This window comes from Fringilla coelebs (genome assembly GCF_963513975.1).
Source record: "Fringilla coelebs genome assembly, chromosome: 3".
In the NCBI taxonomy this organism is placed as follows: Eukaryota; Metazoa; Chordata; class Aves; order Passeriformes; family Fringillidae; genus Fringilla; species Fringilla coelebs.
In genome coordinates, this window is record NC_140030.1 from 20830915 (window position 1) to 20857956 (window position 27042).

General features: G+C 38.8%; 1 protein-coding gene across 1 annotated transcript in view; it reads left to right on the plus strand.

The window, feature by feature from the left end:
- Nucleotides 1–27042, plus strand: part of DLGAP2 (DLG associated protein 2) — a gene marked incomplete at its 3' end in the record, with an annotated part of 444743 nt that overhangs the window by 68431 nt on the left and 349270 nt on the right. The window contains exon 2 of the mRNA XM_084202322.1: nt 11098–11152. Coding sequence (XP_084058448.1) covers nt 11098–11152 — 55 coding nt within the window. The remainder of the gene's footprint in view (nt 1–11097; nt 11153–27042) is intronic.

Here is a 27042-nt window from a genome sequence, read left to right on the forward strand (position 1 = left end):
AGTGGTATCTGCAGTGCATAGCATGTGTGTCAGATGAGTTACAAGGGTGGGGAGTTAGCCAAGACCTATCTGCTAAAGGGCTTAAAATTTCCCATCCTAAAAGGATTTGCTGTGATTTCCTGTAGCCTTGCTCTATACCAACCTTCACCTGCACCTTTTTGTTGTGTAGCCTCAGGGTATGGCAGTGAGGAGTAACAGGGACACGTCCTTTTCCCAGAGGAGGGGTTATTCCTACCACTGTGGTACCTTCCTCTCCAACTAGGAGACTTTGCAGTCTAGGCATTGCAAGGCCTGCCCATACATGCTTTGTACCTTAATAGAATAGTGCAGGGGGAAGAAAAGAAGCTTTTGTTACTTTGCTTTGTATTTCAGAGAATGAAAATGAGGATGTTCGTTCTGTTCCAATATTTGAATAGCAAGCTCTAGAATTTGTATTGGCTCAAAATTCCGTCGGATGCTGTAGTGGGTTGACCTCGGCTGGGTGCCAGATGCCCACTAAGTTGCTCTTTCACTCCCTTTCCCAGTGGGACAGGGGAGAGAATACGATGGAGAACAGTCAGTGGGTGAGATATGCCAATTTTATTACAGAGAAGAAAAAGAAAGAGAGAAAGAGAGAAAGAAGGAGAGAAAGAAAGAGAGAAAGAAAGAGAGAAAGAGAGAAAGAGAGAAAGAGAGAAAGAAAGAAAGAAAGAAAGAAAGAAAGAAAGAGAGAAAGAGAGAAAGAAAGAAAGAAAGAAAGAGAAAGAAAGAAAGAAAGAAAGAAAGAAAGAAAGAAAGAAAGAAAGAAAGAAAGAAAGAAAGAAAGAAAGAAAGAAAGAAAGAAAGAAAGAAAGAAAGAAAGAAAGAAAGAAAGAGAAAGAAAGAAAGAAAAAGAAAAAGAAAAGTGAGAGTCTGCATGCACATAAGCAAAGGGAAAAGTCAATCTCTACTTCCCATCAGCGAGTGATGTTTGGGTACTCCCTGGGAAGCAGGACTTCAGCACGTGTAATAGTTCCTCTGGGAGGAACCACAAATGCTCCCCCTCGTCCTCTCTCCCTTAGCTTTTACATCTGAGCTGGCACCATCTGGTATGGAATATCCCTTTGGCTAATTTGGGTCAGCTGGCCTGGTCCCCTGCCAGGATCTTGCCCACTCCCATCACGTTGATGAGGGGAGGGATGTCAGAGGGACAGCCAAAACACTGGTGTGTCATCAGCACCCATCCAGCTGCCAATGCACAGCACAGCACTGTGAGGGCTGTGAGCTTTACCTCGGTCAGACCCAATACAGGTGCTTAAAGATAAATTGTAGCAGTTCAGTTAAGATTTCATAAGCAACATTCTGGGCCAAATAATTCTCCAAGCATTACTCTCCCACAAATTAAACAATTATAGCCCTGGGGTGACTACCAACTTCTGAGGGAATACCTGTCTTTAGCTGCCTTCTAAAGCTGCTATGATTCTATATGGCTTTTGGATTTTGCAGATGGATGTAAATGTACTCACTATTCAAATTTAAGATTCATTGGTACAAATAGAAATTGCATATGTCAATTAAAACTACATTTGAAGGAGGATAGAGGAGCTGATGCCATTAAACGTATATTTTACTGTGATTTTGACTGTATCAGTACATTAAATCTAATTTATTAAAATTGTGGAATAACTTAGGTCGAAGTGACTTCTAGAGATCAGCAAGTCCAAACCTCTTCTCAGTGCAAGCTCCTTTCAAAGTTGGAGCAGGTTTCTCAGGGCTTTTTTATCTGAGTTTTGAAAATCTTCAAGGATGAAGATTCCACAAGAAAAAAATCTCTGGCATGTCTTTAGCCTTCTCTCCTCTTTCTCAGGATCCCCCTGACTCTTGCCCTGAGAAGATGACCATTTTCCAAGACAGAGAGAGGGCTCACAGTCATCAGCCTTGTACCTCTTGGATGTATTCTATCCAGCCTCATGACTTGCTATATCCAGTTAACTGAAGTGTTCCCCTCCTTGATCCCCCTGGATGTGCAGCTCAGGGGTGTAATGCAGGGGCTGGCTGAACCTCTGCAAGTGCTGTAGGACATGCAGGACCTGGGCTCCATGCAAGGAGCAAGCTCCTGAGATAGCTGGCCTGGCCATCCCTTCTTCAGCCCAAGATGAAGCTTGGGTTCTTACCTCGGCAGAGCCTCTGTGGAAAGTTGTGACTGACCACTGGACTATTAGTGATCTGCCACAGTTATTTCTGTGCCCATGATCCACATGATCCTATCATGCCAGAGACTGGATGTCTTGCACCTAGGCTATTGCCATTAGGTAGGAGATGTCAGTGCTGCTCATGGTGGTAAGAGATAGAAAAAATGTTCATGATTTCTATTTTACATCAAGACTTGTTTCTCGGGTACAGTCTCAGGAAAGTGAATTTGTTTCTTTTGGTTGCTAAATGTGTGCAATGACTGCATCTCTGATCACAGAATCACAGGATCAAAGAGGTTGGAAAAGACCTTTGAGATCACTGAGCCAACCCATGACCTTACACCACCTTGTCAACCAGACCACGGCACAGAGTGCCACATCTAGTCTTTTCTTAAACACCTCCAGGGACTGTGACTCCACCACTTTCCCTCGCATTCCAATGCCAAATCACCCTTTCTGAGAAGAACTTCTTCCTAATTTCCAGCCTAAACTTCCCTTGATGCAGCTTAAGACTGTGTCCTCTTGTCCTGTCACTTGTTGTCTGGAAGAAGAGACCAACCCCCACCTGGCTGTCCCACCTTTCAGGCAGCTGTAGAGAGTGATAAGGTGTCCTGTGAACCTCTGCTTCTCCAGGCTAAACACCCCCAGCTCCCTCAGCCAACCCTCAGAGGACTTGTGCTCCAGACTTTCACCAGCCTTGCTGCCCTTCTCTGGACACGCTGCAGCCCCTCAACATGCTTCCTAAACTGGGGGGGCCCAGAACTGAACACAGTGCTCAAGGTGTGGCCTCACCAGAGTACAGGGGAAGAATGGTCAGTCCTGCTGGCCACACTGTCCTGATACAGGCCAGGATGCCCTCCTGGGGACATGGGGCATGCTGCTGGATCATGGTCAGCCTGCTGTCAATCAGATGGTGAGGTACTTAGGAATGCTCCACCTGAAAGAAAGTTGAAAATTCAATTGCTTTTGTCCTGAAGTTTATCCTCCTATTAATTTACTTTTGGAAAAAGGAATTAAAACATCAACTGAAAAGTCTTGTCCTCTTCCTCCCAGCAAAGTTAGTCTGGGAAGGACCGCATCATCATCTCTCAGATTCGGAGCACTTTGAGACCATCATAGTTTCTCAGCTGCAAAGAACTTTGACATTCCTTGTTCCAGATTTTTGAAGGCATAGTTTAGGACAATGGCGTAATTGTGCAATTATTTGAACAACAAAGTGGAGAGTTCCAAGTGGACCTGTGTTTACCACGCTGCGTTTAGTGTGAGGCATCTTAAATAATTTGTGGGATGTCTTGTAAGTGCTGCCAATTACAGTAATTGGACTCAGAGGTCAGAAGTATACGTATCGCTGCAGCAAAGTCTTGTTCTGTCAGTCAAGAGTGTAAACTTCTGACAAATGAAAGATTTAAAAGAGTTTTTTGCTCTTGCCGATGTATTGTTCTCTAAGTGTCTAAATACTGAAAAGGAAGTTAGAAATAAATAGGGTTTGTGGCTGTTGCCAGCACCACTACTTATTTTCCTACTATTAAGTAAGTATTAAGTATGAAAAGACTGTCTTAAGGTATTATTCTGAATCACTTCAGAGTTAATTCCAGTCTACATAGGTTTTTTTTTCCCTCAGGCTTGGCTAGTTACTCTATTTAGTCAGTATATTATATTCTTATGAAAGCAATGTGGATTACACTTCAGATGATAACTTCTAAAAGATTCATGTTTATAAGTATTTACTAACTGTAGAGCAATTATAATTAGTTCATTCTAATGCAGATTCATGCTAACATTGCTCTAAAAAGTGTCATAATGGTTATCATCTTTTCTTTCCTGGGTCATCAAATAATTATCAAGCCTGTGTTTCAGCTTAACTTGTCATGGTAACTGGACAGAAGGAGTAATGAAGCCAATGGCAGTGCAAGGAGATCAGCTATGTTATCTGGGGTTATTGTAGCACTATACCCTCTCTTCTGGAGTTATTTTCTCTTAGTTTTGATTGAGATATAAAAAGTAGATACTGTAGTCAATGATTTCCTCATTACTTAAATGTCTGTCACCTTTTGTTGAAAACTCTGCTAAGGAAATGTTCCTTCTATTGTTGATGTCAGTACTTCCTTTAATCATGGAAAGGGTTGTAGAGAAGTTGCATTTTTTGAGATATAATGCAATCTGAAAGAACACATATTAATATGGATATTGTAATGTTTTCAGAATACTTTTGAAATTCATCCTCTTTAACATTTCCTTTAATTTGAAATGAAAAAGACACAATATACGTATTTAAATGTGGTAAGATGTGCGATGATAAATACATTGATACAAAGCCAAAATGTTTGATATATGGCAAACATGATTTATTTATTTTCATTGTAACTTCACCTTTCCACAAAATCATCATGTTTTATTTATGTTCTTGATAACTAATGGTGGCTAAGGCAGAGGATGATAAAGGGAGATACTTTTACTAAAAACCCCACAAAGCAGACAAATCATTAGCAAGCTCTGTTTGGACATTAAATTAGCTTTTGGAAAAAGGAATTAAAACATCAGTGTATATGTGAAATTGGATATTGGATGTTCATCAGTGGATATGAGAAATTGGATATTGGACATAGCAATCTAGTAAAATCTTGAGGAAACATAATTGGCCAAGTCTGGGCTATCTCATCAGAATACAATGTAATGAGCTGGCAAGGCAGGCTTCTCACTCACACCGCTGTGGGTGGGAGACATTTTGGCACAGGCTGCCTTTGCAGCAGGGCACGTCTCATCAGGAGCTAAGAGGAAAGGTTGTTTCCTTGGGAGGGCAGAAGAACTGACAGCTCACAGGCAATGATTGAAAGGTCTTGCAAAAATCTCTACTACTTCCAGCAGTACAAGACAGAGAAAAAAAAAAAACAAATCTTAATATGTTCTACTTGGGCCCACTTTGCCATTGCAAGTGGGGTCTGTGTTGTTCTGACAGGGAACACATATGGTTTTGGAGGAAGCCTTGGGAAGGCAGGTGCCACTGGTCCTGATGCTCTCTTCTGCCAGAGCTGGATATTTCAAGGGCTGATTTTAGGAGTAACTTGGAAGTTGCTGATGCTGGTGTAGGCTGTATCAATGTCAGCTTCAACTGAGACACAGAAGAGGCAGACTAGTAATAAAGTTATCTGAGTTCTTACAGGAACGGAAATGATAACTAGTATTTGTTGATGCACTCCCTAGATACTCCTTAGAAAGCTTAACCAAATATAATTATGCTTGTGGGAGTGCTATGAAGTTTTGGCTTTGGTAGGTTGAACCAACTGCATATTGCTAGAAATCTGAAGGCAAGCAGGCTTGATACAGCACTTCACCACCTGGTTGCATGGAATCGTCATAGAATTATAGAAAACTTGGGTTAGAAGGGATCTTAAAGATCATCTTGTTCCAACCCCCCTGCCATAGGCAGGGACACCTTCCACTAGAGTAGGGTGGTGGTCAAAGTCCTATTCAACCTTATCTTGCACACTTTCAGGGAAAGAGCATCCACAACTTCTCTGGGCACCCTGTTCCAGTGCCTCATTACCCTCTGAGTAAAGAATTTCTTCCTACTATCTAATCTAGATGCCTCCACTCTTAGTTAAAACAATTTCCCCTTATCCTGCATGAGCCTGTCTGCTCTGAAAGAATTATGGTTGTGCTGTAATGATAAGCCTTTGATTTATGGTGGTTTGTATCACCCAACAGCTTGTGAACAGGAAACCTTGCCTACTTGTAACACCCCGTCTTAAGTCAGATACCTTTATAGAGCTGACAGATAAGTTCCAAATGTTTCTTTTCTGCTTAAGAAGCACTAGTGAATGACTTCCAGAGAGGTTCCTTCTCCTTCAACAGTGCTAATGGGACAAAGACATCTAAAATCCTCAGGTATGAAGCCAAAAATAGATGAAAACAATAATACAAATTAAAACAAAAATACAATATACCCCTTTAATGACAGAAAGCAACAAAAGACATTCAGGGAAGCATGAGCACAGAATTTCCAGTGGTTTTAAGATCTATTACAAACATTATTCCAAAACCTCTCTGGAGTAGCTGACAAAGAAATTTTTCCTAAAACAAAAGCCCTGAGACAAATATAAGGAAAAAGACAAATACAGAGATAAAATTTATATGATCCTTAGAATGAAAACAGACAAAACTGATTCCATGAGGCTTGTGTGGATGGTAGGAAGGCAGCAGTGCTTAGCACAGACCAGTTCAGGTAGCAGTGTCTAGGTGTCTCTCTTTTCCAAAGAAGTGACACAAGGTTTGAAAGACAAAATAGATAGGAACTCACTGGATCACACCCAAATACGTGACCTGAATTATCTCCAGTACTACTGCTTCCATGGAAGGTGCAGGGCATGCTTGGTGGCTGACTCTGCCCATGGACCATTTCTTTACAACCATCAGTGTGCAAGTAAATCTCAAATTCGGGAATCTCTTTTCTCTGAAATTTTATAAATTGATGTGGATTTTCCCAGTATGTTTTTGACACATTTTATTTTGTAATGTTATTCTTGCAATCAATGCCTGACATGCTAATCATAATAGTTTTATGGGGAGGGAGGTTTGGAGCATAGGGAGCTCTCCCAGAGTCAGTCCTTGGAAAGGGCTGAACATGACCACAAGGGCCACAAACAGGACCTGTGTGGCTGGCATGCCTAAAAGGGTTTGTTCTGAGTTTCTAGTCTTTGAGTTCATTGCAGTTCTAGGATGTAAAAAGCAGAAAAATATTGTCTCATCTTGGACCTGAAATTCAAGTTGGGCTTCTTTCCTTCTGGCAATTTACAAATCACAGTATAAATCCTTGTTAAGTTCTGCCTTAAATTTCACTTATCAAGCATTTGAAATCCTGAGTTGAGTGTTCTGCAAATTTGGACCTGTGAAACATTCATTTTCAGTTGACTCAATTTTTAGCAGAAAAAAATGTAAATGGAGAAGGAAAAATAGTATATAGCTCATTTTTCTATGGCTATTTTAGCAGTCCAATTATAAGTGGAATAGAAAGCAAAACATTTTATCATTCAGTACCAAAGAGAGGCCTGATCATCTTTGTGCAGCAGATCCTTTTAAGTGAGTAGATATCCATTTCACAGAGGCCTTTTTGCACACGAGAATTATTTTGCTTCACATTTCTGCTTCTCTGTAAAGTGGGGATTTTTTTTGGTGGGTTTGAAGTTCATACTTTCCAAACTTCAATTGTTTTTAGGAATAAATCCTAGTTCTTGTTATATCACTCTAAAAAAAAAAAGTTGTGTACTGAATACTCAAAGGACTTATCTGTCTTATTTTAAAGAAATTGAAGGAAAGTTTCCAAGCAAGCTTATAAAAATATAATTATAAAAATATAATGATCTATATTAAACTTAAACCAGCTCTGTAGCTACCCTGTGCTGCTCTGAGGACCTTTCTGAATACCTGTATTATGTATAGCTACAGGTTAAAATTGATTATGACAGCTATATATTTATATATCTCTAAGCACAGCAACCTATAATGAAAACAAATGTAAACACACCCGAACCAATATCCAACCACAAGAATTAGTATTTTTCACTGAATTTGAGGGTGCTTTCATCTTGGCATCATAAGCAAAGACTATGTTCCTTCTACATATGAGTGTCTAGCTGTATACCATTGACCAAAGTTAATTTACCTACTGCTAGGGAAGCACCTTGATGTGAAGGACATACCACCTGCTGTATTATTTATTCTGTTTCTGCATCCATGAGTCCATTTTTAATTTAGTATTGCAATGCCTTAACTCCCAGCTGAGAGCTTATAAAGCAACTGAAGGTTAAATCATCAGTTAATATCATTGAAACCTGTTTCTCTTTTGTCTCCCTACCACACCCTCCCCCAAGTAAATCCCTCTGGTTGCTCACATATTTTGATTTCTACGGCAGAAACCAATCCAGTCTGCTTTGGGTAAAGTTTCTCCCTCAAATTGCCCATGTGGGTAATTTCAAACAACCAAAAGGAAAAAAAAAATTAATCTAAGGATCTTCTGTAAAATTAGAGAAAAATCTCTGAGACTGATCAGGTATTTCAGGCATTTTAAGCAATAAACTGGGTATTACAGCATGCAAATGAATGAAAGGAAAGCAGCAGAGGAAAGGAGAGGCTTGTAGAGGGAAAGGTGACAGTTTTGCTGAGGAATTCTCCTGTCAGTTTCCCTAGGGAGGAGAGAAACAAAGTGGGGAGAAAGTGGGAGGAGAGCAGTGTGAAAAGGCTCTTGGATACCATGGAGATGGGTACAGTGTAAAAATCTGTATACTATAGATAAGTAAGTGGGAGGTTGATATCAAACTCCTACCAGCCAGAAAGTGGCTTTGTGCAGGGTAAACATGTTAAAGGGCTGGGGAGCAGGAAGCATTGTTTAAGACTTTGCCATGCTGTTTGCCTACTTAGCACTTAAAGAGAGTGCAGGAAAGGGACAAATAAATGTTTTTTGTGGTTTTTTCACATGTCTGTTCTTTTATCTATATCCAGTCTACCAGGAAGGGTAAACTATTTTCTAGAGCTTTTTTTTTCTCCCATTGAAGTTGTCTTGCAACTACAGCCCTGATTTTTTTTGGTCTCTACTTTTAATTTCAGCCTTAATTTGATTAATTGGGAGCTCATAATAAATTCATAGTGCTTCTTCATGGTTCGTGAATGTGAGGAAGAAAATGTGACAGATTCCTGAGGAACTAAATGTTACTTTATGTCTGAGTAAGACAGTATGTTTTTAAAATTCAGTCTTTGTGTTACACTGCTTTGAAAGACTGTCTCAGCTCATTTTAGGATTTCTTTGTTCTCTGCTTCTAATTTTTATGCTTTCAATGCCTGTAAGATTGCTGTTATTTCTATCTATGGCCATAAGGAAAATTCTATAGTTTGTACATATAACATTGTACTTCCAAGGATTATTGGGGGTTTTAAAAATTCTAAAATGTAAGAAACACTGTAGAATGGTGAGTGTGGTTTTCAGAAAATTGTTATTTGTGCTATTAATTCTTCCCAAAATACAAGCTGCTGGCTGCCTATGAAGCAGGGTAAAGCAAGCTGATTTTTTTTACCTTTTATCCACAAGCTTAGCTTTAGAATAATGCCAAACCAGGTGAATTACTTTTGTAACAGCTTACATTTAAATGCTGTGCCTTCTGTGAAATTCAGATGGGTTGGATGGGGAGACTGTTCTCATCCCTGGCAATTGTACCCATTGCTTTTTACTCAGGGAGGCTTTCTGGCCACAGCCTGACTTGTGAAGTAATCATGGCAATGAGAGCAGTGTTTTGCAATGGCCCTGCCTCTGCAGGTATGCATTTGGGAGGAAGAATGATGCAGCAAGGTTCTTAAGACTTTGAATTGCTTTGCTGGAGGCCACACCAGCTGAGGTGTTGGTCCTCCTGGGTGCTCTGAAAGCGAGCGCTGGAGAAGTCCCGCAGGGAGGGATGGGGATGTGCAGCCCTGCCCAGGGCTCTGCAGCTCTGGCTCTCAGCACTCTCACCCCTGGCTGCTAATCCTGGCCAAACAGCAAGCAGTCTTTGGGAAAAATAGAAATGTCTCTATTCCCTGAAATATTTTACTTCCTGGATTTTCAGAACTTAATGCCAGCCGTGGTGGTGCTTGGGGTCTTCTTAGAGGTTGGAAGCCCAGGATTTCCTGGCTGTGGTGGTGCTGGCCTGCTGTCTGTAGAAACTAACTGGTTTGATTCTTTTACATTTCAGACTTTAAAGGGTTCTTGTTGATCTTCAAGGGTAAATTTGAAGAAGCTGTCTTAGAGCATGATTTTTAAAAGCCATTAAACTTTAAGCTACAATTTTACTGGTGCTCATGTTATTGTCCAGCGTGCAAATTCTAGATTTGAAAGTCAGATTAAAAGTAAGTATTGGGTGCTTTAAGTACGTGTTGTTGCTAGTAGGAATACCAAAGCTGATTGTCTGCACCAAAATTGGTGAATTTAATATGTAAATCTGTGAAGAAAGATGAGGTCCTGACTGTGGGAAAGGGCCAGTGGTGTGTGGTAGCAGCTCTCTGGTCACAGAGAGCAACAGACAACTTTCCCAGGCATCCTTCTGGGAAGGGCTGTGAGGCAATCAGAGAAAAAAAATTAGAAATAATTCTTATCTTGCTGCACCTGGTGTTGTGAACATGTGGAATGTGTTATGGAGATTTGTTTACCAAAGGATGGTTTCTTAATTAGCCAATGGTGATGGTGTTTTAACTAAAGGACCGACCAGCCCCACCTGTAGTGAGCTAGGGTATAAAAAGCAATGGGCTTCTCAATAAGGTGGATTGGTATTCTGTGAATGCCTTGAGAGTCTGTGGCACTTGTTGCCTGGTTCTGACCTGTGGTGGTGATCAGCTTCCTCAGCATTTCTCACTGCCTGCCAGAAGCATTGCAGCATGGTGCACGTGGTGATCTACAAAATGTGGATCTTCTCTGTCCCCATTCCCTTGAGTTTCCTGCTCAGGGTTCTGCAGTTTTATGTTGTTCACTGGAACTGGCTGTGTGGAGAGCAAAATGCTGTGCTTTGAAATTTGGACCTGAGGGGTTTACAACAAGCTGGATGCCATAACCCCAGGGCTATGTGTGTGAAATCAGGGACAGCAGCATCACTGACTGATAACATACTGTCTTTCTAAGCTGGACATGTTTGATTATGGTCTTAGGTTCTTTGAATCAACTTTTGATATTTTAATCAATGGAAGAATGTGAAACTAACTTTACAGGCAGGTAGTAAGCAGCTAATTTTGTAAGATTCTTCTGTTTGCAGTTCCTGATGAGCAGGATTTGCCTTGAAATCATATGATAGTTGATTTGGATTCAGTTTGAGAGCACAAAGCTTGATTAGCAGGATTGTAGGATGCAAATGCATCATTCCAGCAATCTCTGACTTTTCTTCTTATGATATTAAAATATATATATCCACTAACACCTGTTTCTTTATTGCCACAGGTTCTGCCTGGCATACTGCAGAAGCATTGCTGTATTTTACCTGACAGGAACACAGGTAAACTTTTTTCTTAATGAGTTAATATTGTAATATAATTTGGAGAAATACAAACACAAATTGGATTATATAGAGAGGCCTTGTTTGCTGTTTATAGTCATTGAAATTATCTTAGGGGGAGTGTTAACTTGGGTGTTTTGTTTAAATCACCTGCTTTGATGTGAAGATTTTATGTATTCTGTTAACATGCTGGAGGTGGCACCATTGCAGAGGTTGCTCTCAGGTCTCGCTTATAAAGTTATTTGTATGAGCTTCTGAAGCATTAATACGCTTTTAATTATAAAGTTACTACTTTGTCTAGAAAAGGGGTTTAATACTGGAGTCTGCAGTCTGTTCCTGCTGATTCACAAAAGTACTAAGCATTGAATTGCATGTAGCTCTGATTGCAGGTAAATTCTTGCCCTGTGCTTATTTTTTAGAGTAGAGGAGTAGCCTAAAAGAGTAGTCAGAAGCAGTATCACTAACAATACCTAGTTGTTGTGCAGAAGAAACTTAATGTGCTTGTGAGAGAACAAATAAATTGATGAAAATGATATTGGAAAAGAAGAAAGCCATGACTTTGTTTTACATTCTTTTATTACAGGAAAAAACAATTTCTTTTAAAATAAGTTTTAAAAACCCTTCAAAAATACTATAAATTGAGTGAAAGCGACTGCATATGCAACTCTGGATATGGTTTGACAGATTAATTTTAGAGAAGTAGGGAGAATAATATAGCTTTTTTCCCCCTGTATGTTCTTAATAGAATATATGTGATTGCTGGCTTAAATCTTAAGCTCTCTTAAATCTGCATGCCCCTTACCCCCAGTAGGTACCATTAAAATAAACCAGTTTGCTCCTTGGCTTGCTATTACATGTATTTCAGACACAGTTTGCACTAAAGGTAATTACAGAGAGAACTTGACAACTGTGTTGAACTATAGTGTGATTTTTGGTTACCTGCCAATGTTCTAACGAAATTTAAAATCTGATTTCCTTTTTAGTCTGTGAAGGTGATGGGTGTACTCTAGTAAGATATCTCGTAACACACCCATTCCAGCAAGAATTGGGAAGTTTATAATTAGCAAACAAATTACAGACAGACTTTGGCCTTCATAACAATTTCAAGAGCTCCTGAAAACTGGGCTTGGTGTAATGACCTCAGCCCAGTCTATGTCCTCCTTTGGTGATTTCCTGTGCCAATTATTTTTTTTTCCTTTTATTTGAAATATAGGAACTTGATCCAGATTCCATTGACAACCAAAATCTTCTTAACTTATATAGAAGTGTATCATGTAGATATCAGAGCCACAGTTCCATGAAGTCATGGCCTGGAGCTGGGTGGTAAGACTGACCATTTATCTGGAGAGGGTATAATATGTCTTTACAACCAATATCAAGAAAACAATTTATCTAAATTCTCAGTCATCTGCAATAGTGCCTTCATTTGGCATAAGAAAGAAAGGAGGAGCTTGCTAATATAAAAGTGGTTTTGAAAATTTTGAGCTAAGCTTTTTGAAGAGGAAAAATCTATCAGGCTTTGGTATGTTACAGCTGCTGTACAACTCAAGCACACTTATCTGGGGAAATATCTGTAAGTTCTATTGCCTCTGTGTCACTGCTGCAGTATTTTTTTTTATGCTTACCTACTATAAAGTGGGGAGTTGCCAGCAGGTGCAAAGCAAATTAAATCTGTGTTCCATTTTCCTCCACTTCCCCTATTTACAGTGTTTAAACACTTGGCAGAGAGAAGGAGAGTTCAGACAGGACATGGGGGATTTTTCACCTCCTTTCTGGATTAAAATAATGACTGAATTACAGTTTTATTAATTGCATCTGATAGAGATAAATGAACTTTTGTCTTGTCAGACTTTAGGTAAAAATCAACTAGTCCAAACTAAAAACAAGAAATGCAGTAAATTTGTATAAATGTGGAATGTGCTATTTGCATTCAAATGTACGCATCATACATAATCTTGTCCAGTTTCACTCTCAGTAAATGAGCACAGAAAAATTACCTGATTGTGAGCTGTAAGTCTGTGTCCAGCTGTTGACATTTGGAGGAACTAAGCAATGTGCAGGCTTGGGTGTTGTTCCTAATAAATAAAGAAGAATAAGGAGAAATAGACTAGGTGGAGGGATGGGAGAAGGGAGAGGGGAAGAACCATATAATGATATGACAAAGCCATTGGGGAAAAACAAGGTGCTGTAGGGAGTAGGATGAGTGAAAGGGAGAGAGGCAGTAGCAGTTTCTTCTCTTGTAGCTGCTCAACAGTTCAAGTGAAGGCAGCTTGGTATTCCTGGGCTCCTCATTCAATAGTGCCCCCATGACCAGACTCTTCCCTGCTATCAGCACTGGAGCTGCACCCCAGGGAAAGAAATGAGCCCTTGGGAATGATGGGACCAGTGCTACTATCCTTTTGTCTGGCTGCCCTTCAGCCTAAGTTGCATTCTTGGGGAATATATGCAATTAGCCTGAGATGTAACTTGTCCCTGATTGCCTGTATTGGATGTCTCACTGTCCCTACGCTGTGTAGGAGTTCGAAGTGACCACACTTTGTCAGTATGGGTATCCTGTATGGAGAAGAGAGCTATGCATGGAATGACAGCTACATGGGAACAGTGATCTCCTTCTGGTGGTGATGGTGTGTTAGTACCTCTACCATGAACTGTTATTCTCAGTCTTTATAACTTACCTATAAAAATATATCCTATAAAGTCTTTCAAATTCAGCTATCCCATAGCAATGCAGTTTTGGAAGAAGATATATATTTAATGAGATTAGGTTAAAGAATGATTAATTTTCAAACATGTAAAGCCTTTACAAAATTGAATTCTCTAAATAAAACATTGAATACAGCTAGTAGTTGCTTGCATTAAGCTTTGCTAACAGAAAATGATGTTTCAATTCTTAAGCGTTCATTTATTTGTGGTTTTCTATTAATGATATTTTCATTACTTAATAGTTTATCTAGCATGCACTGGCACAATGTATGCTTTTTATTGTGTTAGCTGGTATCCAGAAATTTTGTCACATACTCTATTGCTCAAGAAACAAAAGATCCCAGACTAGAGACCTTTATTCTATACTTCCATCTTATATGCCATAACCATACTGTAATAACTGCATTGATGGCCCTGCTCAGTTTCTTTCCATCTCCTAACCAGACAGCAACAACTGGGATGCATTAGCAGTTATAAAGTTAATTGGAAGAAGAACATGCTCTGTTCATGTGTTAGTAACAAGATCATAAGGGGAAACACTGTGAATGTACTAATGACCTGGTGGGGAGCAGCTGGCTTATTTTCTTGAGTTATAACCCTCCCTCTCTCCAGCTCCAACTGGGAGAAATAACCCACCCCTTTTGATAGGCATCCACCCTGCTCTGTGCACACATGCAGTCAGCTCATTCTCCCTTCATAAATATTGCCCAGCAATAATCCATCCCCTGTTACTGGGCAGTCTTCAGCCAGTTCAGAAGTCCTTTCCAGTACTGGAGAATTACTTCTGTAATCCTTAGGCAGATGCTAAAGCTGTCCTTCCTCCCTCCCTTAGTAAGGTACTTGGATGTGGTAATGGGTAAGAGAGCTGCTATGCAGTATGAGCAGTGCCCTTGGTTTCTACCCTCAAAATGAAGATAGCCATTAAATGCAATATGTTTTGGCATTCCTAAATAAAACAAAAAATTGAGGAGTGGGACTGCTGATTTGAAACAGAGAAGTCAATGTACCCTGCTGTATGTTGCTTTTTATTTAAATGTATGTATTTTCGAAATTTATTTTTATTTTCAGTCTTGCTTGAAATAGAACTCTTCAGGCAGTACATGTGGGTTGTTCAGCTGTAGAAAATTTCATGCAAATAAAAGGAAGAAATATATCTGAAAGCTTATGCGTTCGTGTATTCTGTGTTTAAGCAGTCTTAGAGCAGAAGAGTGAATTATTTGGAATTTGATTTTTGTTTATCCCAGGCCTCCCCGTATCATGCTTTAGCACAATAAATTATCCTCAAGGCGTGCCCAAATACACTTGGTAAAGTAAATAATAGAACTCCTTAACAGAAGGCGCTCACTGTGATTTTGACATTGCTGCAGCTGTTAAATGGACATTCTTGCACTGCAGAGATGCTGATAGCTGTGTGTTTTGTCTGTCTCTGTTGTGCTCTTGATACACAATTATTAGTTTTCTGTCATGTGAGGAAATTGCACAAACAGTCTCTATACTATTCTTTTCCATCATAGCCATGAGTTTGGGATGTGGTGGACTGCAATTTTGGGCTCATTTTTCCCACTGAAGATCCCAAAGGAAGGAATGAATCAATAGTCACTAGCAGCTTCTTGGGCTGTTTCATTCTTTGATGCTTTAATCTTGAATTTCCCCTCTCATCCTGAAGGAGAACATAGGTACAATAAAGAGCATCTGCAGCTATCTTGCTGACTTGATTCTGATAAATAGCTCTCTTAAACTTTGAGCAACACTCTTAGAAAAAAAGGAAAAAAGATTGATGCTGTCTCAAGTTTCTTCATAACCCATTTTCAGGTCAGCTCATGTGTGCTGATATTGAACTTGCACAAGATGTTAAATCCTTCATTATAATCATCCTCTTTTGTCCACTGCATTGCCTAAAATTGCCCTGAAAAAAGTGTAACCGATGTTCTGCTTTCTGCAAAGAATGAGTAATATCTTCTTGAGAGAGTGGTAATTGCTTTATGTACAAAAGCAGGGATTTAATAATCACCAATCTCTTCATTGGGTAAAGTGCAGCCCAAGACAGTAATGTTTCATCCTTTGCTTGTTCGCTTTTCTTTCTGTTGCTTGAAGAGCAAATATTGACCTGGAGAAAAATCCAAGGTGGTATTAAATAGAATTCCTGCACTAAAATTTACTAAATTGGATAAAGAAGTTGACATAGCTTTTGGTTTTTTTTTTCCTTTAACTACAACTGTGTTACCTTATTAGATTTTAAAATGCAAGTAGTGTGAATTACTGCTCAAAACCAATGTGCTTTATAACTAGCAAATGGGTTGCTGCCTGCTAGTTAATTTTTAAATGTATGTGTATGTGTGTGTGTATTTGTTGAAATGCAATGGATATTTGTACGAAGAGCCATCCAGATGACTGGGCTGACAATGTGGATGTATGAACTGTAAAGCAGCCAGTTTGATTTCACAGAAGGAGTTACAGCATAGTGTTCAGAAGCCAAAGTCCTGTTACAAAAATATCTTTACCATATTCACTAGCATATTCCATCTGAACATTTCAAAGCATTAAATTAATTGTGATGAATTTTTGCCTTGTGCCATTGTGATAAAGAATTTTTTTCCTATCGTATCCTCTTTAATCAAAGAGGAAGTCAGATTATCAACTGCTGCCACATAAGAATATTCACTGGGGTGATATAGCATGCTCTTTAGAAGTTCATGGCTGAAACTGAAGTTGTCCTTTTGCTTTCAAGATGTAGTTATAGATTTTAGACAGTTCCTGCAGATTTCACCTGCTGTCTGCTTGCTGAGTTAAACATGAGCATTCTCATTCAGATGTTCAGCTGCAGGCTGCCTGCTGGTACTTTCCAGCCCAGTTTCCATGGAAATGGAAATTAGAGGGCAGAAAATAAAGGAAGAATACGTACTTTCTTAATCTTCTAGTTAATCCGGAAGTTCTCTAGCTTGGTGTCAAGGTTGTTTTGCATTTAGTTGGATAGGCATAGGGTGCCAACTTCTGCAAATTCAAAAATAAATTAAACTCATTATCAGAGCTGTTACAAGCAATACCTGTTACCATGACTCTGTAGTGGTGTTGGAGATCACCTGAAGAGGATGAAGAAGGAAGAACTGGACTGGGAAGGAATAAACTGATGAAAGGACGTGTGACAATATCCAGTGGCCGTTTTAGACTTAGTACTGCTTGATGTCTAGCTAGAATAAGGAGCTATAAACTTTCCATCCCAAACTAGCCAGAAGACTGCCTTGTCTTACTGGATCTGTATGTACCTAGGATTGTTCATCTTGATCTGCTAAAATCTGGTCTCCATGAGAGCAAAAATATAGGCAGGTTGGGCTAGACTCATACCTCAAAGGGGTCATGTCTATTATCTCAAGACCAAAAGGACCTCAGACTTCAGTATCAAGGCAGCTATAAAACTAATCAACACATATTATTCCACTTAAAAGATCTCTGTGCTATTCCGCTTGTAGTGTAAAAAGAATGATAAGAGTACACAGAGCTGGTGCTTCAGTCTTTGCATGTGCATAGTACAAAGACCTTTTTGGAGTTCCAGGTCCCCTACTACCACTAGTTCATCCAGGGTGTTTTTTTCCCCTCTTATTACTGTTATGAGGAGCCACAGTTTTTCTTCACCCAAAATTATGTAGTCTTAAAACCAAACCACTGAACAAAATATTTCACTGATGTTTAATGTTTCAAGGTTGATAAAATACACTCCCCTGAAGGGCAAGTGTTGCTTAACCCCTGTGCTCTCAGGACTGAGTGTAAATCCTTAGCTGTAAAATGGCACTTTGCCAACAGTCTCACCCTCAGATGTGTGGGGGAAACAGGGACTGAAGAAAAAATTCTGACTTGGTGAGGCTTAATTCTAGCGGCAGACGTGGGCATGCGTGTTCGCAGTCCTTGCCTAACGTCGCAAGAGTCCTGGTCGCTAAAAGTGTGTAGGAAGGAAATTCTCTCCAGAAAAAAGCACCCCTTTCAAGAAAGCTTACTTGACCTTTACTTCTGAAATGTTTTGTAAAGCATTTCCATGTGTACAGTTTAGCTGCTGGAGGAAGAGAGAACTGTGCATCCTCAGACGCAGAAACAGCAGGCAGCTCTGATAACTGGCCATGTTAATAATGTGAGTAGGTCTTGATAAATGAAAGCTGTGTGTAGAATGACTGATTTCTGTATGCCACAGTCTGGGATTTTTATTTTTTCATGCTTACATCTATTTGTGAAGCGGTTGCCCAGGCATTATGTAAATCACATGGACTGAGGGGCTCTGAGTGTGTGAGTGCTGTACATGGGCACTCTCTTGCGGAGGAACGTGGTTTTGAAGTTCACTGCCAAAAGGTATGTCTTGGCCAGCACAGTGCAGTGTGTGGGTAGAGGTAAAGAGTGTGTAAGTGAGCAGAGAAATCAAAATACAGACGTTTCTACTCATACAGTGAGTAAGGAAAAATGTTTTTCTAGAACAACTATAAGTTAATGGTGAGGAACATGGGAATTCTTATAGATCTCAGAGGAATATAGTTATAATGCTAAAGGACTCTTGAATTAATTGGTTTTACGTGGGTTCAGTAGAGCACACTGATATTTCATTACCCTTAGAGAAATTTGACTGTAGGCCAAAAAAGCTATTCCCTTACCTTTTAAAGCTCTCAGGGGTGCCTGCACAAAAGTATCTGGATTCCTTGCTTCAGTAACATCCTGCTTCTCCAGCCACACTGAGGCACCTCTGAAGCAAGAACAGACCTTTTGGCTGGTATGCATTAAATACATAAGTCAGTTGTGCAAAGTATAGAAGTAATAGACATATTTTGTTTGCTGCCATTTTTAAAAACATTTTAATTATATTCCTTTTTCTCTTAAAATGCAATTTAATTGTGTAAGTAGATTGCTATCTTAAAAAGATATCTGTTCCTCAGCTTTGAAGACACCCTGTCCTGAGAGGAGTAAGCAATCAAAACAGCACTGGAAGTGACTAGCAGTCTTTTATTCCAGAGTCACGTCATTTGTATTATAATCCTTCAATTTGGTGGAAGTTCTTCAAAGTTTTGAAGAGCAAAACATTTTTTCAGGTTTGTGGGAATAGTGGACTTTTTCATGAAAGTTTTCTTGGAAAAAGAATGTAGGTTAGAAAAAATAAGGACTAGAACTCTCATTGCTAACTTCTTTAAAGAAATCTGTTTTATGAAACTCTTGTTTGCTGCATTTTGTCCTTCTTCACCCGCCTCCCACTCCTCCCACCCCTTTTTACTAGAAGAGTGGGAAAATATGGGGAATTGGATTCTGTGTCTAAGATGCCCACAGGGTTAGATAACTTTTATTTTCATAAGATGCCTGAACAATCTTTCCCTGCTCTAAGGCATGCTTGTTAATTTGGAATAGTCTGCCTCATGTTTTGGACTAGTATTTAACTCTCTAGGATAGAATAACAGTTTAAAAGAGATGTTGCATGCAAGCATCTTCATGATTAAAACCATCAGCGATCTCTTTCATTCTATTTGTGCATTTTCCATAAAAGGACATCCCCCTTCCACTGATGTACGGGTGGAAACTTCTTCCAGATGTACTTTTTTTTTCTCAGTTGACTTTATTAATGTACCGCTTTACATGTCCTTCCTAAATCTTCTTGTATTACCTTCTTGGGTGGGAGTACTAACACATACATTTTGTTATCAAAACATCTGAGCTGTTCATGCTTTCTGTTCTTCAGTGATATTCTCCATGTTTAAGATGTTTTACTATGCTGGAATGATTTTATTTGGAGTAACGCTGTATGACATGGTTCTCCTGCCTTTTGGGATACTACAGGAGCTATAAATAACAGCGGCTAATGTCTACAGTCATGCACAACAGGAAGCAATTTAACCACTTGTCTCCTTTCCGTCACGATGGGAAATATCAAACATTTGTGCATCAATAATGCACGATCCCCAAAGCCATTAGTGGTGCTTATTGTAGAAGTATATCACCAGAGGCAGTGCTGCACCCTCTGCACTCGAGATTAAACGGTAGCAAATGTTTCCATGCATGTGGTTTAGTTGTCTCAATAGGACTGTGCATTGGTTAAGACACCAGCTGTACCTCCAGAGAATCTCTCCCAGTCTGCCAGCCAAGAGGAGACGCACTGTTAGGCAGGGAAAAGCAGGGGAAGAGCCTGGGAACAGCAAAAATGGACACGTTTATCCTTCTTGACACAAGGATCATTGGGGTGGGGAAGGATCCAAGAAAGTGAAGAGGTTTCACCATAAACTAGATATAAATCATATACTGATATTTTAGTATATTTGTGAAAGTCATTGTACAAGATTAGATGCACGTTGTCACTCGTAGGTTGTATTAATTTTGTTAAAATATATTGGTTTCCTGGACTTAGGTAGTTAAATGCTTAAGTGAGAGAATTTGAATACATAGCTGGCTAAAGCTGCTGTCCCAGAATTCCCCAGGTCTTATCTGGACACTGCTAAAAATCAGGCAAGAAGTGAGGGTAGAGAGTACAGTACCAGGGAAATTATGAGAAGCATAACTCACAACTGTTCTCATTTGACAGCAAATCCTGAGGATGAATCATCTGCAGATTTTCAGTGGTATATATAGGAAACCTAAACTTACCAAAGAATAGCGATGGGATGACAAAAAGCTATGGGGGCATTTGTGGTTTTTCTTACCTTATGTAATGGCTTCTTGAATGTCCTTTATAAACCAAGGACTGATCCTCTGTACTGTACCATTAACACTTGTGAGCCATGAGCCTCCATACTGAACATGGGCTGAACAATGCTGGAGGCTTCAGTTGACAGAAGTTTAATTCATGAACCACCTTCACAAATATATTTGGAAATTGTGACTCACAGAAATCAGCCCACAAGGCATAAGAAATTACATCATGGTTAAGCTGCAGGTGATTATAAATGTAAGGGATAAGATAAGCTTCAGGGAAAGACATGTATATATTGAAAATGCTTCAATACTTTTTGCTCCCCTTCTAATTTGGAGGGTAGTTGGAGGAAGCAACACAGAACTGAAAATCTGAAGAGGAAGGGTCAGCATGGACTGTTAATACCATGTGCTATGAGATGTTTCCTTTCTTTCATTACCATAAAGACTTGGAAATCGTCTACAGCCATGAGCATCTGTCCATTAGGACTAGTAATCAATGCTTCATTTACCTGAGTGTAAATCTTTCTGATGTATTGTATTTGCACTAAATATATAAATATTCTTTACCAAAGATCATTACAATTTGTTGCCCAGTGCTAAAATTTTCTCTCTCCTGTTTCTATGGAAACTGTAATACTGATAAGACACAGTAAACAAATGCACTGTATCATAAGCTTCCCCTTTAGCAGGACATTCATTTCACTAATATCTCTCCAAATTTGTCTGGTAACAGGTGTTGTTCATTTAACCATTCAAACAGTAAAGTATCTATTTAATTTTCACTGAAGACTTATCTTCTAGCTTTGAGGGCTTTTACTTGCTCTTAAATCATATTCCTAACACAGTGGTGAGTTGGTATGTACCAGTGGTTACTGCTGCTAATATTTGCTTAGCTCAGAGGAGAATAGTGAGTGCTTATATGAACTGTTTCAGAAATAGGAAAATCTAAAAGTGTAGAAGTACACTTGTTGCTATCTAATGCAGAAGCTAAAAGCTTGTTTTGCCTTTGATTCTTTTGAACATGCTTATGTGGCATGGTGTTTTGGGGAAAGGTCAGCAGGTGGCCTGCTGTCTAAGAATTAGCCAGGCTTTTGTGGAACAAGTTGCACCTCACAAAGTGGAGTGTAATATTCCCGAGCCATGCCTAATTGCAGTCTTGAAGTATTTTCTTCAGCAAAAAGCTCTTTTTACATTCTAGAGTGCCAAACACAGCCACACAGTGAGGAGACTGACCTCCTCCCCCCTGCTCTGGCCAGGAGGACTGGCAGGTTGGAGGCAGAAGCAGGCAGTGCATCCCCTGCAGCGCCGAGGACCGTGTGTCTTGAAGACACATGCCAGCCCAGGGAGCTTGAGTTGAGGTGGCAAACTTCATATTCACTGACCATACAATAAAATCCCTGCTTGATTGCTGATCTTGCTTTCTGTTTTAGAACCTTCCTTTTGTGATACCAGTTTCAGGGTGACTAACCATGCTGAAAAGGGTAAGGAAGTTTTCCAAGACTAGAACTGAATAAATTGTTCAAATGAGTCAATACTGCTGTGCCTATGCTATACTTCTTGTGTGGTTTATGGCGAGGGAAAAGTCAAAGCTCAAATAGCCAAGGTTAGGAATGGAGAAGCCTTCTTGGTTTTCATGTGCTGAAGAGATTGGAATTTACTCTGAACTCTTCCCCTGGGCTGCAGGGTGGCAATGAGGCACCTTTGCTCCAATTTGTAATGTTAAATACACATTAACAACTTAAAGAACTGCCATAGCATAAGCAAAATGCTTTTTATTTTCTATGAAAAGCTTATGATGCTTGTTTCATTGAAGACCTGCTATGTTAGATATTTAACTAAATCAGTTGATAACTTAATGGCAGTCACTTCTAAAAAGGCTTTAGGGAAACTGTTGGGAATGGTGTGCCCATAAGGAAAGCTAATAGAGAAACACAAATCATCACTCAAAGCCTTGATGTACTCGTGGTAATGGGAGTGATAAAATTTTTAGGTTTCTCTTTTCAGTTTCTTTAGCAGTACCATGAATATAATTCCTGTGACAGGGCCTGAGATAGTCTATCTGGATTTTGGATACAGTGGTTAATGAATAGTGCTCCTCAAAGATACAGAATTACTTAGATGTTCAATAAGAAGTAGTCTGGTGGATGGTGTGCAACTACTTCTTTATGTGCAAACACAAGTGTCTTGGTATGATCCTAAAGAAAGCCTCTTTAGGCAGGGCATCACGTTTGACTGGGGCCCTTGAGGTACTTTTTACTGCTTCAGTGAGACTGGCTCCATGAGGGAGCCTCCTGTGCTTTTTCATAACTATTCACTCAAGAAGAAAATGAAGGCACATCAGCCTGCATGGGCAGAGATTTTTTTGAAGGACTAATAGTATTTTATTTTGCCTTTTTTTTTTTTGGGGGGGGGGGGGGGGGGGCAGGCCATAATTCTTCATTATTATTGTCTTTCCATTTCCAGTGTTTACTTGAAAGAGGCAGATTGTACCATACATCATACAACTTATAAAGGAGGCTTATAGAAAGACAAGAAACACTTTTTACCAAGGCAGTGAGCATTGGGCATTGTTTTTAAACTGAAGGAGGGTAGTTTTGGACTGGACATAAGGAAGAATTTTTTACAATGAAAGGGTGAGGCACTGTAAGAAGATAAATGATGGATGACCCATCATTGGAAGGGTTCAAAACTAGGCTGGATAGGGCTTTTTACAACTTGACCTAGTGAAAGATGTTCCTGCTCATGGCAGGGGGTTTTGGACCAGAGGAATTTTAAAGATCCCTTCAAACCCAAACTATTTGATGAATCTATGTTTCTTTTATTTTTTATTTTGGCTGTACTTGTTATTTGAATTAAAATTCAAGAAGGGGTAAACTCTGAGATAGATTTAATTGCTTGCCCTTTCAATTTTCATGAGATTCACCTTCATATTGGAAGGCAGATTTTGGCTTTAAGGTTGACATCTTCAAAATGTCATCCTTGAAGGCATGAAGATATTACTCTGTTGGAAACCAATGCAAGTGCAGGTTGCTGGGCTGCATTCACTGTTTTCTGCTAGAGCTGGTCTCTGACTTCTTTACTCCAGTGATGTATGTGAGGAGGCTGTGGTCATCTTTCTTCTTTTGAAACTCCATTGTTTAAGCCCTTGTGGAAGACATCCTATGCCATTTAATAATTTTGATTTTTTTGAGTTGTAATTCAAGAGCATCAGAAATCACAGATATAGTCACTGATCTTGTTTTTCTTTTCCTCAGGACCTTTCATAACTCTGCATAGCCAAAAACTCGAATCTTCTTCATTGTTGGTAGTTATTTTCATCCTTTAAAAAAAAATTACAGTTTTATCACTTTGTTGGATATTTTGCTGATTCTCATGCCTAATGTCTTGCAGTTCCCAGTAGGATTTTTTGTTATTGCCTCTCTAGTTTTGCTGTATGTATTTATCTTTTAATTTTCTTCTGTTTAACTTGTCTGATGTTTTTCTGTCTTTTTTTTAATCATATAAGAAACAGGTTGCTATTCACTATACTTCCTCTTTATTGATGTAGCTAGCAGATTCTTAGCTTTTTGATGTTGTGTAATTCTTGGCTGCAAAATTCAGAGCTTCTTTAACTGTTACTGACATCTTTGTTTGGCATTATAGAAGACATATGGCTTCCTACAAAACTGTGTCGTTATTTAACTTGATTTTCATTGCCTTCCTGTTGGAGCATTTGACTAAGGTATAAATACTGCATCATAAATATTTCTTTCCCCACTCAAGAAATCTGATGTTGCCTTAACACTGAGCATTCTAGGAGAACCTAGGAGGTTTAGCTTGCAGTAAAAATATTTTGGTTTTTCATTCCCCCCTTCTTCCTCCTGGTATTGGGCATGTGTGCATAGCCCATTAATTTTTTAATTTTGTCTCGAGCCGTGTGGATAGGATGGTATGGAAGTGCCAAGAGTGAGCTAATTTTTCAGCAGAAATTAAGACATGGTTTCTCTGTTTTTGTTGTCATTGCTGTTGTATATTGATCTGAGGTTCTCTTTTTTTTTTCCTTCTTTTTCTGCATAGGTGATAAAGTTAAAGATGGTGTTTTCATTCCATTCTTTTAGCTTCACTTTTCTACTTGCACTGTGGTCAGCCAAGGTGAAGGCAGGGCAGTCACAGCATAGTGTTGTTGCTCTTCAGACTGAGTTTCCAGGCTCCAACAAATAACATGTCTTCTCTAACACAATTCATTGCTGTTGCCAGGGGTTTGTCTTTCAGAGACATTTTTCCTTTCCAGGTATTCTGAATTGTTATTCCTCTAAATTCATGATTGCATGGGTTGTCCATCATTTAGGATCTCTGGTATGGTTGAGTAGTGTCTCTTCATAAGCATGTTTTACATTTAATGTCTTCCTAATGGATGGTAACTTTTGACTTATGACTCAATTTGCCTATACATAGAACTTCTTATTTAATTACTAACTAATTTTGCATGTAGGTTAATGAAATAATCTTACAGTGATTTGGACTTTTTGGAGAATGTGATATATGGAAGAGTTCTGCCTGAAGGCATATTATTTAATCCAATAGGAAACTGCATTTTTATTTTCTAATTATATCTACTTGATATGATGAATGGTTTTTTAAATCATATATAATCAAAGAAGACCTGTAGGTCTGGAAGGTGTGATTTGAACTTTGGACAATCTCTTCTCCTTGTCCAATGCAAGTTCTATTCGTGCCTGCCTGGAGGTTACTCCTGATGGTTGTGCAGCCTGTGACAGGTTCCACAATAAGTAGGTCTGCATGTGATTAGTCTTACTATTAGATATTGTGCAAAATGTTTCAAACTGAATATACCATGTTACAACTTTAAACTTAATATTATTGTTTGGTCCACCATGGACATAGAGAATATTTGATTTTTACCTGTTTTTGCAGTAGTATTTTATGTACCTGGGAACTAGTGCCCTTGAGTTGAGCCTTCTCTGTTCCAAGAAAAAAATCTTAAAATAGTTTCTTGGCCCTTTAACCATTTTTTTCTAAACTTTTTGTGGAAAAAGTGAATCTGGCTTTGTACTCTTTTCTCCTTAAAGTGTGATGTGAGTGCATTGAAATTTCTTCTTACAGAGATAAGAAAATGTGATCACTGTTCCTAAATAACAAGAATGCTTGTCCTGTAGTTATTTTTAAATCCAATTAAAAAAAAAACCACATTTGTCTCTATTTCTGATATTATTTGTAAACAAATGACATAGGCCAACATAGCAGCCACAATGAAATGATTCTGCTTAATCTACGTGAATTGGAAACATAAGAAGAAAGTCATCATTTAAAATCTCAGTTTTAAGAAGTCAATTAATATACACAGCTGTGGATTGTCTTCCATTTAAACAAGAATTAAGGCATGATAACTTCTTAATTCTCAACTGTATTCTTGCCCTCCATTCTTTCCTTCCCCCATTCTTCCATCTGGGTAAAATGAGACTTTAAAAAGTATTCTCATTTCTGTATATCTTCTTAACTGTAACTAATTCATTCTATTGATTCATTTAGAGGTGATCTTTGCAGAAAGTCAAGAAAAACATTTAGCCTGATTTCATCAATTCTAACCTTGAAATTATTATTAACAGGATAGCTTCATTGATGTTATAGATATTGACTTTGGGGTGCACTTACAATATTTAAAGTTCAACAGCCAATAAGTAAATCATACTAACATATGAGTTAACTGGCAACAGTGACCATTTCTGCATTGCATTTTCCATATATTTATGAAACAACTGCCATCTCAGTGATAATCCTTATTTTCAGTCCTTAAGAGTTTTTCATTAATATACTCACATTCAGATTACACACTGGGAAGTAAATCTGTAGGAGTTAAGTGCCTGTTTTCTTATGTTAGGCAAATAAAGAAAAGTGGTTAGACATATTGCTGCAATGATGATTTCCTACATCAAGTATTTTATTCAAATGAATTAAAGGGCAAGTATGCATCTAGCAAATACTGCATTCTTGCCTTCCATCTAGGTACTTTTCCTCCTTTAAATTTCTTAATATTTAAAGACAATCAACTTGTTTTTTTAAGATGTGTGTCCTAGTTAGGTTTTTGAAATGAAGCTTTCTGAAGAAACTAAGGCTTCCTATACCTTCTTGAGGTATTTGGAAGTATTTGTTCTTTTTTTTTTTTCCTCCTTTTATTTTATGACTATTTGTTTGCAATTCAAAAGTACCTTTTTCTTTTTCCTGGGATATTCACCAAAGGTTCTGGGGAATCTATTAATGTAATACTTTAGAGTTCAATGAATTTGTCTTTCCTCCAGATCACCTCAAGTTGGCTAAAAAATGCAGAGATTATTTACAAATATGGCTGTGTACATTAAAATTATATGGAACTGGCACCTTGGCTTTCTGTCACAAGAGAAGAAAGCTTCTGTAGGTCTGACTCCTTTCTTTATGAGGACCAGCAAAGCACTTAAAAGTATCTTTCCTCAAAGACATGAATGAAAAATATGGTGAAAATTGGCAGAACAAGGTTTAACGGAGGATTTTGGACAACTTAGAAA